The sequence below is a fragment of the Genypterus blacodes genome, unplaced genomic scaffold, assembly GCF_046128005.1.
Source record: "Genypterus blacodes isolate CSIRO-AG114 ecotype Tasmania unplaced genomic scaffold, CSIRO-AGI_Gbla_v1 ptg000029l_1, whole genome shotgun sequence".
Taxonomy (NCBI): Eukaryota; Metazoa; Chordata; class Actinopteri; order Ophidiiformes; family Ophidiidae; genus Genypterus; species Genypterus blacodes.
Window position 1 is genome coordinate 1860397 of NW_027466842.1, and position 17053 is coordinate 1877449.

General features: G+C 41.7%; 1 protein-coding gene across 1 annotated transcript; it reads right to left on the reverse strand.

Moving 5' to 3' along the window:
- Positions 1–289: 289 nt before the first annotated feature.
- slc1a7a (solute carrier family 1 member 7a) lies at positions 290–16479 on the reverse strand. Its single transcript, XM_076144894.1, has 11 exons — positions 16339–16479; positions 13655–13734; positions 7576–7791; positions 5457–5499; positions 4593–4824; positions 4151–4250; positions 3708–3941; positions 2455–2649; positions 1296–1430; positions 978–1077; positions 290–550 (listed from the first exon to the last, which is right to left on the reverse strand). Exons 1-11 carry the CDS (start codon positions 16477–16479, stop codon positions 290–292), a joined length of 1737 nt encoding a protein of 578 aa, XP_076001009.1.
- Positions 16480–17053: the final 574 nt, after the last annotated feature.

Consider the following 17053-nt stretch of genomic DNA (forward strand, 5'->3'; position numbering starts at 1 on the left):
TGCCGTGTGTTCTTGACATGTGGACGATCTTCCATCCAGCGTAGCTCACCGGCCCTGCTGCTGCCAAATTACACATCTCTGATAAATATATACGCACATAAACAAACACAAGTGTGGGTCATTATTTAGATTATAAAATGTCTTTTCTTCCTGAGTCGTCTGCATTGATCCACTCTCCTCCCTCCAGGGAAAATGTGTGTGCTTATACCGCAGCTCTACCATCTGCCTTCCACTCCTGCAGGCCCTGCAGCTGTAGACATTCTAAAGCCAATTGGCAAGGCCGTGTCTTTTATACATTAGTCTCCAGTCCATTCATATCTACAGAACACTGGTCCTTATCCCTGTGCTCTCTTTTGTGGTGTGAGGAGTGCTTCTTCTTCTCCGCTGGCCGGACCCCTTCCTCCAGCTGCATGAGGCGAGCCACGTCTGGGGAGAGGAGGTCCTGCTTCCTGCCTGATGGAGGGGGCTGGTAGCAGCCGTTTTTCTGGTTCTGGTAAGTCATCATCTGCTGGATGCTTATCATGGGCTTAGTCTCGCAGATCAGAGGCACCTGATGACAGAGAAGAATGGTGACTCTCAAATGTTAAGTTACAGACTAACACATGCTGGTTCTGCTCTGCTTTTAAGGAAAGCACAACTTCTCATGAGCCCAAGTGCAAGTAATTGTAAATCATACTGTTTATTTATATTATCATTTTTGTTTGTAGACCTATTTAATGGTGGCAGATAATGAAACTGTAATGGTTATGTGCTGGCTTGCTGGTTCTGATTTTTGGCTCGTCTGGGCTGTGGGACGGTGGGCTCGCTGTGATAAGTGAACACTTCACAAACGGAAGTGCCACACAGCTCCATTTGCATAAACCTGTTTAAACTGCTCTGCAAATAGACATTGTAATAATTGTCATAATTCCTTTCGCATCTGAAAGCAAAGGCTTCACCACACTGGATCCAATGATCTGGTGCTTTTATACGCTCACCTGCTCTCCCTCTTTGACAAAATCTTTTCTGCAGATATGAGCCATTATCCCTGTGGCCAATGCATCACCCATCACGTTGACCATTGTCCTGAATCGATCCCTTGATGCAAAAAAGAAGAGATGTTACACGTTGTTTCTCAAGACAGGTAATCATTTCTGACTCTAGGGTTGTTAAGAATGGGAGGTAATGTACATGATTCGCTTCAAACTGATTGATTCCGAAGGGTTCAATAGAATATGCTGTATATGTACATATTTATCTTGTTATTTATTCATTATTTTATCATTATTGTTATTTATGATGCCAAGTTTACTTACAAAGCCCAATCAACAGCAATAATGAGAGAGATGTCATCAGTTGGCAAACCCACAGAGGTCAGCACAATCACCATGGTTACCAGCCCTGCTTGCGGGATGCCAGCTGCACCGATACTAGCTGCAGTGGCTGTGATGCTGAAAAGAATAAATGGGTAAATATCATAATTATACGCAGCACGACATGCAAGGCAAATTATATTTTATCTTTGTTATTCCTATACAAGTGAGCTGTAGAACTGCATTCAGGGAAATGGTGCCTGTGTTGTGTGACGCAACAGCACTTTGATTTTAGAAAAAAACACACAAGCACACTTTCACAAATGACAGGTGGGTTCAGATTCTGTGTCTGAGGCCTCAGACATGCAATTGCAAGGTGACAAATTGGCACAGGAACCTGAGTATGTGGAGGAGAGTGGGAGTAGGGGTGAGAGTGGCATGCAGATGTGATTGGCAGCCGAAAGGCACAGGAACAGGATGTAGAGAGTGAAAAATGTTTAATATTCTGACAGGATAAGTGGGGTGAGTAGTACTTGTCATGTGTGTTTTTCTGCCAAGTGATTATTATAAGGGAGTGGGTGAGAGGGGTGCGGGAGTCAGGGGGAACAAGAGGTCTGCTTATTATTATTACAGGGAGAGGCAGGCCATGTTCCCAACCTGACTTATTTATATATGATGAGAGAGTCATGGAGTTGGCCTGTCCGTTCATCTGTCTGCCTGTCTATCCATCCGTCTGTTTGTCTGTGTCCCATGAGCATCCACACTGATTTATCAGGAATCAGATCAGACTGAGAAGCTCTTGAACTGCTTAATCTGTTTGACATTTACATATACAGTATGTTTATCGAGTAAATCCCATATATTTTTTTTACAAATAATGAAGCTTCATGTGTGACATCAGATTAAAGCTCAGGTTGCACAGTAAACATTTATTATTATTGCGCCATTTTGAACCAACTGAAATTTGTTTGTGTTTTGTCTTAAGTCTCTGGAGTCCACTGTAAATAGACAATATGCTTGTGGACTCACTGCAATGAACTAATAAATCTATAAAATTGTCAAGACCGCAGATGAAACCAACTTTTTAGTTTTGTTTTGCTCTCAGTTAGATTTTCCACTGAAATTCCATTACATTTTTCAGTTGCAAATGCATCATCCCCACCTGATGGTGATGATCTGGCCAAAATCCAGCTCATAGTTATTCACTTGGGCGATGAAGATGGCCGCCACAGCTTCGTAGAGTGCGGTGCCGTCCATGTTGATGGTGGCACCCACAGGCAGCACGAAGCGTATGATGCGCCTGTCGATGTGGTTGTTTTCAAGGAGGCACTTGAAGGTAATAGGCAGAGTGGCAGAGCTGCAGGAGGAATTAGAGACAATGGCACATAATATCCTATCACTGAGACAATAAAGTGCTGTTACCAGGCAGATTTAGACAGAATATACTGCAAATAAAATTTATCTTTCAAATGTTCAAATGAGTTAAATCAAAGCCTGCTCAGAGTAGCAGAAGTAGATTACATAATTGGAAATGGGATTAATTGGATTTATTTTACATATATGAATTTATGAACTCATGAAATCTCACTAATTACATCCAGGGATATGTTTCAAGTTGCTAAGTTTTAGCAAATGTGCTCACTGCAACCAACTACATATCCTTAGTAAATAACACTGAAAAACAAACAAACCCATTAGTATGTTTTTACTACGTATGCAGGTTAGGAATGACACACACACACACACACACACACACACACACACACACACACACACACACACACACACACACACAGGCACTTACAGTACACACAAACACCCTCAAGGACTCAGGAGTGATGCTGAAGGATTATCATTGTTGAGAAATGAATATCGTAATGTAGAGTTTAAGGTCACAATGTATCCTTGTGTGCTTTCTTTCAAGGTTCTTTTTTCCCTTCCAACTGCATTTTAGCACGAGCAGTTTAACGTTGACCTCGGCACTCTATTGTTTGGTCTTAATCCTTTGATAGACTGGTGAGCGAGCCAGGCTGTACCCTGCCCCTCTGTCAATGAATGCAAGGATAAGCCTTACCACCTGCATTAAGAGGCTATTGAGAATGGATGGATGATAATTAAACTTTTAGACCTGTGCACTCAATGTAATTTGGTCCCCATAAGATAAATCTGTACAAACAAGTTATATCTTGTGCATTTCAATCTATTACTGTAATTACATATAACATAATTCAAAATGTATGTTGGTATAATCCAAAAAGGGAAAATTAAGAATTAAGAAAGCAAATACACACAAGCAACTTATTTTCTCAATAATGACTAGGCAGAGATTTGTTTTAATGTGTTTGTGATGTCGCTAAACTTGTGGAATTTGAATGCCAACGAATTCAAAATGACTGCTGAAGATTGGAGATTTACCTAGAAGAGGTTGCCAAGGAGATGAGGAGGGCCTGCAGGATGCCTCTGATGTAAACTATGGGGCTCTTCTTCGTGATGAAGAAGTACATGGCCGGAAGGATAAACAGACCGTGCAGCACCAATCCCATGACCACTGTGATGGCGTAAAAGCCCAACTTCTTCCCCATGGATGAGGGGTCGTCCATCTCCAAGATCTTGCCGGCAACCAGGAACACAATCCCAAAGGGGAAGTACCTGAGACGGGAGGATGGAGGGAAGGAAGGAAGGAAGGAAGGAAGGAAGGAAGGACTATTCATTACTTCTTAAAGGCAGGTAAAGCTGTTCATCATCATTTGCTCACACGCTCTTAACAATAACAAGAATGGGATTTTACTGTAGTGCCTCGGGTGTGAGAAAATGTTTTATTATTAGTATTATTAATAAATATTGGATACAGTTTTTACCAGATGACGATGGCAACAATCTTCAAAACAGCCTCGTTCAAGCTCTGGCAGAAGTTGACCAAAGCGCTGCCATTGGGCCCCATTCTCCCTAACATTATCCCTGTAAAGCAGAAAACACATATGTATGCAATCATGGGTTTATTCCACGAACAAATCACACACATATATGAGGCATTCTGTCCTTCAGCTTCTTTGCAATCTCACATATTTTCTGTGTCACAATACCCAGTTAGCTTCCTCTATTGTGAACTTTTTATGAAGTGATCCATCCATACACACAAAATCCAATATGTACACATTCATGAAGAAAAGTTGCTGTAGGACTCAGGAGTTTGTTTCCAATATCTAATAGACAATAAAACTATACAGCACTAGGCAGCCATTGTTATGTCCATGACGCATGTTCCTGTGTGGGTGTGTGAACTCTAAACCAGCCGCCTACCCATAGTGGCGGAGAAAATGACAATCCCCAGAACGTTCATGCCCTCGCTGGTCCCCGGACGCGTTTTCATGATGACGTCAGGCGGCGGCGTGAGGTCCAGGGAGAAGTTCTGGATGTCCGTGCCGTTGTCGTCCTGGACGCCGTAGATGTAGAGCCGGCGGGTGGTGGTCTCATCCAAAAGCTGAGCCAATGTCGGTTTGGGAATGAGCTCTGGGATTCTCTGGGTGCGATACTTCAGAGGCAAAGCACAGCAAGATACTTACATCAGCTAAAGCAGAACAGAACAGCGGATTCACAACAGGGTGTGAACAGGCAAATTAGAAGGTGCTGGCAAGTTGTGTGTGTGTGTACTTGTTATTTATTATCAGATTTTTGAGGTTATTTAATTTGAAAGGGTTTTCACTTCTAACTAAGGAAACATGGAGACAACAGCTCTCATCAGAGTTTCCACCTTGACCAAGACCAAACATTTTAGACAGGAAGCAAAAGGATTTCCTGGCATAAAGAGAAAGAATTGAGAACCATCATTTAATTTTTAACACATCAGTAGAATGGATGCACAGTTCAAAACAAGATGTTTTTGCAGTGGAACTCTTCAGTTTTGGAATCATCCTCTGCACCTAAGTCCCCTTTATAACACACACACACACAGATAAAAACACAACCCAGCATATTGAAAAGCCCAGATCCAGAATAATAGAGGCCTTCGACTTGCTTTTTACAGTTATACTGCTGTACTTTAACACTTATTTTTGTCGTGTTTATTCATAAAAGGAGGAGAGAGCAGTGATATTGTTGCCCCAAAAGCACAAACTGCTGATCTTTAGTTTGTTTATACTTGTTTCTTTACATTTACATGCTTACCTGTTGGAAAGTAGCTTGAACCAAGTTGGCTGGAAACATGTTTCTGGAAAGAGAATTGTAAGAGTAGTTAGAGTCAGATAGGAGGAATACACAGTGAGAGTATTGTGACGCAAGGTCAGTATATGTGGGAACAACATAACAATGCTTGGCTGTAGACCTATAGTGCTCAAGGATTTTTAATAGTAAATACTGTGGTGGAGGAGAAATCATGCAACTGAGGATGCTCTTGCTGGATTTCTCTTAGCTTGAAGTTAAGATTTGAATTGAATTTCCTTCATTTTGTTCGCAAACCCTAACACATGCATCAATATCTGCATCTGCGTCATCAGAATCCACTTCCTTTCTGGCTCTCAGATTGTCCCAAAGAGGCCCCTTTAAAGGTCTGCCTGTCTTTCTCTACATAATCCATTAAGATTGGTTGCTTTTTGCCAAAATTCATCAATTTTGCACTGAGCAAAAAAGGACACCGCAAATAGAATACAGCATGTTGGGGTGCTGTTGTTCTTCAGAGACACAGAGACCTTTTAAAGAAACTACTAGACTAAAAGCTGGTGAGCACAAAGGTGGTAGGCTTCAATGAAAGCCATTATTGCCCACTTTAACAGTATCATAATGTATGAAGGTTGAGTGCTCTTCCTACCAGGAGTAGCTGTAGGGGATGGACATCAACAACAAAAATGGAAGAGCAATAAAGCCATTATTGTGATGTACACATAGAACACAAGGTCAAAGTGAAGCAAGTACAGGGTGCATGGAAGTGGGTGGAAAACAGCAAAACAAGGCTGAAAAAGGTCAGGGGTGAAGAAAAACATTAGTCAGATTTAGCTCAAAGCAATCAGAAAAAGAGTATAGAACTAGAAAAAAACGGGAAAAAATCTACAACAATGTGCAAAATCCTCACTATGGCTTTTTATCCCAATTGCTATTTCAACTCCATGTTGTGCAGACTGGTGTTCCTGTTATTTGACACAACACGCAGGTTTACACTAAATGTCTATTCGTGCAATGGGCACGAATTCCCCCCCCCCCCCCCACACACACACACACACGACTATAGTCCTCCAGCACATTTGCACCGGTGTACAGCGACATGATAGATGAGGTCTTTAAAGAAGCTTTGTGAGATAAATCCAAAGCACAGCTGTGCCTTGTAACACACACACGTACACACTCACACACGCACACCTACACACACACTCACCTACACACTCACACACACACACACACACTCAGAGAGCTTCGCCTGTGCCACATCAGTTGATTTCATGAGTTGACGTTCAAATGCAGGTTTTTATGAAAAGATATATTAATTATAAAAACATTAAATGTCAAAATTTATTTTAATGTCTAAAATTTTTTTGCGTGTTAATGTTAGGTCATTGTTCATTAACAGTGATTATAATATCAGCCATTCTGGGAGTGGAGTGGCCGTCCCAGCACGTTCAGTCATTCATTACAAGCTGCCTGCTGACTTGAGCACACTGACCTTCTGTCACAGTGACACAGTTACTCTCGTTCCTTCGTCATCCCCCTGCAGGTCACAGCAGGTTCATATCCGCAGCTGCACTAATTAGCTTAACACAATAACCCACAAACTCACGAGGCTCCAGGTTTAATGCCGTGACCTGAATCACTTCAGTCATCAAGATCAGTGCGCATGCAGTGAGTGAGTGAGATGAGTTGATTTATCACAGTTATCAAACAGTCGCTTTTAATTTGGGTCCTATGGAGCGTTTAATAGGGTCCTCTGCAACAACAGAAGTTATTTTATTATCTTACATGTACAAACAGGAGGAGGAAGGATAATGTAACTTTAATTTAACCGACACTTATTTCGGTTCCTCAGATTTACAAAGAGCCTTCTCTATTCTTCTTTACAGCTCTTCATTCTTCTATTTTTTGATTAGTTTGGGCAAATAGGGTAATAAATTGACACAAATGTAAGGTGGATCCATGCAGGTCGTGTCTCTGTGCCGCACCACACATACACACTGTCGATACAAGTCTCATACATACAAAACCACATTCTGTGAATCAATATTAAACTATTCAACATTTGTTCTAGTATGATTAAAGGTTAACCAACGGCCTTGGTGTGCACTGACTGGCAAACTCTTACCGGATGAGATCCAGCAGGGCATCGGCGGAGCTCGTCATTGGCTTCTTTCCATCCCCAGAGTCCTCTTTCTGAGCAGCACCACCCGGGTGGATGATGTACACCATGACTATACCAACCACGACGGCGACAAATGTGGTCCAGAGGTAGTAGGAGATTGTCATGATGCCCAAGCGACTGGAGCACTTTGCGTCCAGGGCTGCCAGGCCTGACATTAAACTAACAGAGAGAAAGGAGGGAACAAAAAATTATAGTCAAGGTTTTTTAAGGTGAAATGCGGTAAGGCTCTGGGACTGACTGAGTTTAGTCTTATACAGTGTATGAAAAACACATAACAGGAAAGATGGAAAATGGCTGCGGGATGCATCCAGCTGTTAAATAACAATTTCAAGCCCGGTCAGGGTTCTGTCGGGGTTCTGCTCAGGCCACATCAAACTCAGTAAAGCATTTCTCTATGGAGCTGGTTGTTAGAAGGTTTCTGCTGACCTCGGTTTTGTTCAAACAAGTCTTTTATCTAAGGTACTGTTGCAGCGCCCACAGATGTGATTAAACTACTCCATCAAAGCAGCATCTCAAAGCAGGCTGTCTTTCTTTGTGTTCGTCTATGCATTGTTTTTTTATGGAAAGTTAATGAAAACATCTGCAACTTTCTTCAATCTAAAGGAAAACTGAATTTCAAAGCTCAAAGAGAACTGACTGCAATTATAAAGAGCAAGGCCATTTGCATTTAAATGGATTGCTTATGTTCACTTTATCAGCTCAGAATATTGCATTGTAATTATCACATAAGGCTATTTGCACCCGGTTGAGTGCGGCTTTATCTCATCTCAAACCTAACTTATTGCACTTCTACTCTAGCTCTAGTTATGCTCTTAGCTGTTGGTTTAGGAAGGAAATGCGCTTACGATTTCTTGTGACCTGAAGTTCTTTTATCTACCTTTGTTGAACACACTTATTGTAAGTCGCTTTGGATAAAAGCGAAAATGATCGTAATGTAATGTAATGTAATGTATCTCAGCATGCATTATTAAGAATACAATTGTTACCTGACTGCCATGATTGTACATTCAGAACTGGGCACCACAGAGAGCAGAACTTTTATTTGGAGCAACATGTTTAGTACACATTAGTATGAGCACAAGCAGAATAAAAAATACATTAAAAAATGCAGTACACTCCCATCTAAATATCTTGAACCATAATTATCAAATTAGACTTTAATGATGTCAACGAGCAAATATAATTCTATATTAACCGTCTCAGTGTTCAAAAATGCAATAAAAACGGACTTCTCTGTTCTTGTGAATGAAAGGTCAGGATCTCAAGTAGAACTGAAATAGATGTAGTGACTGATTGGGCGGAGGGCGAGAAAAGCTTTTGTCCAAAGGCCACTGATTCACACAGTATATCTCTTCAACAGTCTTTTTACAGTCAACTGGAAAGCTGCAAGTAATCTAAGTAAAGCACTTAACACCAACCAATGAGCTGCTGCATGCTGCTATGCACGTCAGTAAGGGCCAGCCTGGACTTTGAGTGCCGTTCCACTGTGCTTTTAGATGACTGTTTGTTGTAGAGGATGATGTTTCTCTGGTTAAAATCTCCAAAACTGTTCCAAAGATTGATCGTCATCCCAATCAGAAACACTTTCATTTAGCGAAAGCACTCTACCAGGCTGAAGATGTCTCCTCCTAAGAACGACAACAGCTGCCATGCCTACAGACTACCACCTGTGATTACCTTCCATCGTCTGCACACATACCGTTTATGTGCCTCCTTTATGTTGGCTATACCTGTAGGAGCTTATAGCTTCAGTCAGTTACTGTTTAGACTCAGACAAACTCTGTATTTACAGATTTCTTCAAACCACTCAGGCCTTTTAAGGCTTTGAGCATTCTTGAAGGTCCAGTCTTAATGTGGAGCCATGGCTGACATCTAAAAGGCCAGGAAAATGGTGAAGCCTTAAAGCTATAGAAGGATTGCCTGCGTGAATGTATGTATGGCTGCTGCTTACCATTTGCTTTATGTCCAAAGCAAATGTTAAATATTTGTTCTTCTAGTTTTCAAATTTTTGTCCAATCCCATCAAATGAATGCAAAGCGTATTTGTCATTTGAATTGCTGCGTGCATTCAAAAGATTCCAATCAGATGTGTGGAATTTGTCCAGCAGGGACCTGTCTAGAGCCAACGACAATGTTATCACCTCTTTGATTGCCCGAGGTGTGCAGAGTGACCTTTGTGATCTGCAATCTCCCTGTCAGATACATTAAGGTGGATTGCTTGGTTGTCTTATTCCATCTATCAGTTTGCCCCCTTGCCCAGACAAGCTCCTTAATCCATGTTCAGCAGGGCTTGACCTTTTATTTTCTTATTTTTTGGGAGGTATAAGGGTTTGGCTATGACTGGAATAAGAATGATGGATCAACACCTTTGTGCTCCCTTGGATATATTGGACGATCGAACCTTTCAGCTGCGGCATTGATAACAAAGGGGTTTGTTTGCTGCACTGTTCAGAGCAAGTCAGAGGATTAGAAGAGCTCCTGCATGAAAACACAACACACACCACTGAAACGCATCAAAGACAGTCAAAAGGAGGGACTAGTCTGAAAAAGAATTCTTGAATAGCCATAATGTAAAGCTGATGATTGTACCACAGTCCTTCAAAGAAGTGACAACACAGAAAGTCTGCAACCATGCAACAAAGTCTTCTAGCTGTAAGACGCGTATCGACCTCTCCTTGTTACTAAAAGGAGCTTTTTTCTTTTTCTTGTTATATAAAGTGAAGAGTAATGGCAAAGCTGCAAGCGAAAGAAGAAAACTGATGAAGCATATCTGTTATTGTACTGACATCTGTTAAGCTGAAGCAAAACAGATGTAAACACACCGGCAGATGGTAAAAACACAATCTTGCACAGACGCTGATCAAATGACAATCAGGCTGGTAAGAGCAGAGTGGAGGAAAACTATAAAATATGTGTCTGCATCATGAAAACAGATCACAAATGCCACATAGAGTTAATACTGGCTGGTAAAAGTCAAAAGATCTCAATCACTGAACTTTTAAACTATTGACTAATTGCTATTTTCCTACTGTTGTCTCATGCAATACAAATTGGATTAAAAGACCTTGGCCACAATAATAAGTCAGAACAAGCAAATAAACCTTGTTGGCATTTAAAGCATAGAGACAGGGAGAGAGAGGGATGGGGCCAGAAATCTCTCTCTGATTCATGGGATTACAGGAGCCATGTGTGGCTGCACAGATCGTGAGGGAAGCACACACGTACAGAAGATCTGCCCCAAGGGTTTAGGAACCATATGGGGTCTGGCTGCACCTTTGTGGAGCAGGAGCATTACAGTAATCCCTTCTTTAGATACAAAAGAGGAGGCTCCTCAGGTCGGGCTTATAGCCTTGGCAACCATGTCATGAGGAACTGACAGTGTGATTGTTGCTTGAGCAGCACCGAGCAACTACACCCACATTAATCTATATGTTAATAAACAGCATTGTGTGATATTACATGTCATGTTCCTTTGGCTTTCAACGTTTTCTGCGTACAATAGGTGCGAAAAGAAGCTCAAGGAGGTCAAACAAGTGCAAATCATTTCATGGTGTAACAATATAACAGAACACATTTGGTATCGGGTTTATTTGTGGATAAAAGCCATTTTTAATATGATTGAAAGTGTGTTGGAATGTCAGACTAATTAACCTTTTCATTGACATTAGCTTAGCTACATTTCATTTATAATAACAGTATAATCATTTATAAGACGTCATCGAAAGAGTGTCTTGCGGGCCGGAGGTTCCCCACCCCTGCTATAAACAAAGAAACAAACCGTGCGTATGTAGGTTGGCTTGAACCTTAAACTTCTCATGTCTATGTTCAGTGTGGTGCAAACAATGATACCAGATAGCACAGGGAGACATTTCCTCCATTTTAATAGACAATGTGACTAATTCTCAGATTATGAAACCACCTTTGATACCATGAAAGAAAGAAGTCTGCCTGAAACATCGCTGTTATCCAATTATTTATCATCACTTCTAGGTGGTATTACTCATTTTTCCTCGATAATTTTATATCTTTTATTAATCAAATTGTGTGATTTCAAGAAGCAAAGCATCAGTCCTACTACAGTTGGAATAAAGAATGAATGATTTTAGTCAATGATTGATTTCAGAGAAAGCTGTGCTCTTACACATTCAGCTTCAGGACAAATATCTAATAGTAGCCCAAGTATCCTTAAGCCCACCGTATAAATGCAATTATCTGCCTACCAATTAAATCACAACCGTGCACTTTAGGAAGGCAACAATTAAACAAAGGTCAGGACTAGATATCAACCTGCAAAAACAAGATTCAAAAAGATCATTATTTTGAGCTCCTGTTCTAAAGAAAAGCTAAAATGCTTCAGCAAAACCAAAGCTTTTCTCAAAACATTACCTTATTACTAAATCGCACCCACCCAGATCTGTGCCGCAGTGTTCATTCTCTATACCAATTATTCATCTTCACTTTGCTGCTCTGACAGAAAATGAGGAGAGTAGTGTTCATGCATTGTTAACGATCATAGTGTCGAGAATAACATCCCACGATGACCGATCCAACTGTCAGCTCTGATCACTTAAGATACTGGCCGGATTGTCCATATGTTTGCTGCATATCTCTAAGACTTCTCATCTCCTTTGACCTGAAGAAGCACTCAGGCAACGGCCTCAACAATATCGACAATATTTAGTCATCTGTTAAATAGTTTACATTGTAATAATCAGAAAAGTCTGATTCCAATTTCAAAACAGAAACAATATATGAAATAAGAAGGCAGCGAGTGGAGAAGGGTGCATTGATTATGCATGACACGTTCATTGGATAATCTGGTTTCTGCTTCTGCTGTTGGGCAGGTGGTGGTGGTGTGTGTGTGTGTGTGGGGAGGGGGGTGTAGGGACATGTGGACATGCAGTCGATAGGGCTGCGACGGATCTTCACCCCTTGACCCCTTAATTCTACTGTACCCTGTAGCGTAGAGAGAGAGAGAGAGAGAGAGAGAGAGAGAGAGAGAGAGAGAGAGAGAGAGAGAGAGAGAGAGTCAGAGAGAGAGTCAGAGAGAGTGAGTGAGTCAGAGAGTCATCTGCCTTCATTACCCATTGTTGTCGAGTGTTAGTCACAGACAGACACCAGGAACAGACTGATGATGGTTTACTGCTGCACTCAAAACCTGCCTGCCACAACAGCCATGTTTAGTCTGGTTGCCTGCGTGTTTTGTTTTTTATGCTTCAGGTGTGCCAAGAAACCTGATTAGACCTTGAGCATGAGACAGAGACAGACCAGTGCGTCACTACACGTCTGATGTTGATAACCGAAAAACTCGCTGAACTGAAGAGGAAGAGGCAGGATTAACCTCTCATCCAGTCTTTACTAAGTATCTTCTTGCACAAATCAGCCTGCATATCACCGATGCCTCTGCATGATTTTTGAACATCTTGAACATCGCTGACCTCATGTCACAACTAAAGGCTGTTGACAGTCTGTTACACATACATGTTAAAACATCGATTCTACTCCTGGTTGAAGCATTACATTTACACAAAAACTGTAATGCGCAAATCAGAATATTTCAAGATAAATCATTACATTTTGCTGTAACATGTTTCCTTGGGGTGAATTCATAAGCAGTCAGTGAAGCAGCGTGCTATTCATCTTTGTTTAACTGTAACCAACCTCATGTTCTTGCAAATAGATCTTAAAATCTTTATGCTTTCAGGTCACAGTGGGTGAGAATATATCCATTCATATGCACCAATGCTTGTCAGAGCTCTTATTAAGGACCAAGCAGTGGAAGTCGCTGAGGGTCAATCATAAATGACCAATAAACACTTAACATGCATACTTTTTCCAAGGACACTCCACTGTTGATCCTTTGATAAGTCTCTCTTATTCTTGTTTTATTGAATCTGTTTGAACCATCTTTGGAGGTCTAATATAACAGGATTCAGAAGCAGGTATCTGAAGGATACACTCACCAAAATAAGGAAATAACAGTGAGTGTGGTTGTCATGCATGTGTGTCATGTAGGCTCTTACCTGGATACTACAAGGGGCAAAATTAGCATTTTCAACATCCTCATTAGCAGCTCTCCAGGAAATTGGAAGTATTTCACCTCCTGCAGAGAGACAAAAACACAGACAACTATGAATACAGGCAGAAAGCCGGAAACACTTTCCCCACAAAGCCTAAACGCCTTAATTGTTGATAATTCTCCCTCATTTGAATACCACTCATACGGAACACACACCATGCACATGCACTTGTACACACACAAACACACACAAACACACACACACAAATGTCTGTGGATAAACAACAGCTGGACCAATCAGTATTTTACAACCAGTAAACGACACAAACCATATGGAAACCCAACCACCAAACAAATCGTCTTATTCTGAGCCATTTCTTAGTATTGTCTGTTTTTCATGTTGTGGTTACAGCATTAGACCATTTTGTTAAAGGGACTTGGAGAAGACATCCTACATCTTGAGGCAAAATCTTACATGGCAGAAAGTGGGAGTGGCCTGTGTGGATAGAAGCCGTTGATAGAAAGGAATGACAGATTTAGATTCTACAAAGTCAGGTTCAGTATGGAGAGCAATTTAAAAATGAAATAAAACACTGATATATATGGGATGAAACAAGATTTTTTCTTTTCTGTTTAGGCACACATTGTCAAAAAAGTCATTCAACCAAGAACAAAATGGTCCTGGGGTCTGAGTGCCTTTTCCAATAACAGCTTGATCTAATGGAGATAATGGAGGGTTTGTACTGAACATCTTGTGGACATTTTGTCGAACATCTGAAAAGCCTCCTCGGTTCTGATCAGAGCAGAAGTAGATATGGCTGTAATCTTTGGTGCAAGAAGAAATTAACTACTTGACATGAAGTGCTATAGATCTTCCCAGAGGGTCAATTATCATTCCGTATTTCTGAGTTAGAGAGCAGTCGGAACATGTCGGCTCTCATCACTGTGAGTGTATGCCAGAAATTTCATTTAACAATTGCAACACACGCACACGCACACGCACACGCACACACACACACACACACACACACACACACACACACACACACACACACACACACACACACACACACACACACACACACACACACACACACACACACACACTGCCAGTCTATGCTCACGCCTCGTATCCCCGACTGCGGTGCAACCTCGGCTGTCATCACCTTCCAGTTGCTACGGAAATTATTCATCACCACCATGTGATGATTTTACCCTCTCAGGTAAAGGAGTAGATTGTGTCACTGAATATATCAACAGAATACACAATACCCTAATTTAAGGTTGAAAGTATGAACAGCAGGTTGCCAAAATCTTTGAGGTGAGACTGCAGATTCTGCACCCGTCTTACCTCCACTTCACCTCACTCTTCAGCACACGCTCACCTCACACCTCAGAACACGCTCATATTAAGGAGGAATACGTTTCTCACACATGTGGTACACACAGTGACTTCTTGTAATTGCTGTCAGTTCTTCACTACTGCACTACTGCGCTACTACAAAGACATCACTTTCCATTTAAGGTCATGTTTGCTTGCAGTGTTGTTGTTCACATTCTGTTCCAGTCATTAGTGCAGATGTGCTTTCACGCTGCCCACAAAGTCAAATTAAGTTATTTGTATCGGTCAATGTCACATAGCCTGCGATGTCTGGAATGAGCTTTACATGCCCACACAACAAACCCAGGAGGAAGAACGACCATAAAACCACAGCGTTTCAGAAAAAAAAGAAAACAGCAATTCGAAGCGAGACTAGGTGAAATGATAGGAGCTGGAGGCAGGAGAGAATAAATTGCATAGAAAAGATACTGCTGAAGATAAACAACACATGAGTGTGTGTGTGCACTGCCAGGGGCTAAATTGATTGGTGCCACATTGATTGGCAGGTCCTTTGACGGGGATTTAGATTGGACTGCAGCTAAACTAGTAATTTTTTCTGATGTTATTGCACATCAGGATCAGTTGAAAAATACATGAACTTTTGTTTTTACTACTTGAATTTGAGCTAATCTCACGTAAATTATGATCAACTAAGGCTGAAGTGTCAGTGATGGTCCATGGACTTTCTCATCATCACTGTAAGGTATTTGTTCTACATTTCATTTATTCAATTCTACTCCCCATTCTGTCTCATGTGAATTATATAAGTCAGCATGACTGGAATGTTGTTGAATCTGTCGCTGTGAGTGATTGACAACTAATCTCTTCAACAGCAATCTCCTTCCATCTGAAAGGCTATTGGGATTCTGAGCTCTTGAACACTCAGCAAAGGCCTTTGTTGCGTTTGTTCCCATGACAAACGCAAAATAGTGTTCTGTGCACTACATCAGTCATTTAGTGAAGTTCGATGAAGATCAGCATGATCTGTTCCTCAATTGTTCCATCCAGAACACATTTTACTTCTTCTTAGCTAGGGGATGCTTTTATTTGACAGAATTTATTTGATAGTGTTCGCGTGTGTGTGTGTGTTTGAGTGTGTGTATTTGTGTGTGTGTGTGGAGCACAGGAAGCTGAGGTAAGTGGCAGATGCAGGGAACAGTGAATTGGGTAATCTAAAGTATCAGCAGTCAGGGTGTCAGAATCAATTTCTTTTAAAGAAGCAGATGGGGGGGTCACAGCAGGAGACTTGTGCGGGAGACAGCACGGAGGAAGGATCTGACACTATCATCATCACCAGGCAGACTGACCTGCTCGGAGAGCTGCTTGCCTCTGAGGAAGAAGCCCAAGAGGCAGCCAATGACCACGGCCAGCACAGACAGGATGAGCAGTCCGTTCTGCTTGCAGACATTCTTCACACGCCCCCACACCTCATCCAGAGCCACCGCCATCCTCCTCCTCCTCCTCCTGCTTGTCCTGGTCCTGACTGCAACTTGCACCCCCTCAGTGAAAACCACCACAGCAGCCCCCCCAAACCCTTTATTCAGCCATAGAGCTGCAGCTCACAGCTAAGAGCCTGCACGCTGGCAGACGCAGCAGGACTGTAAAAAGCAGGCAGAGAGAGAGATAGATGAGCTCTCAGAACAGATGAAAGAGGAGCTGGGAAAGATGGACGAGACGAGGAGAGAAAAGCGAAAAAAAAACTACTGTTAGTAGTAGCAAGTAGCAAGTAGAAATTGTAGAGAGAAGTTTGGCAGTGGGAAGTGGAAAATAAAGTGCAGGAGGTCAAAGGTAGTCATCCAAAATAAAACTCTGGGATGTTTGTGTTCCTCTTCAGAGTTGTTCCTTGGTTATTCCACATCAGACGAGTAGTGACACACTGCACTGGTCTCTCTCTCCCTCTCCTTCTCTCCCTCTCTGCCCCGACACGTTCCTGTTAGTGGCCAATAGGGGGCTCTGCGACAGCTGGTAGTATTGTCATCAGAGTTAATACTGCAGATCCTATTAGGCCCCACTGCACGACTG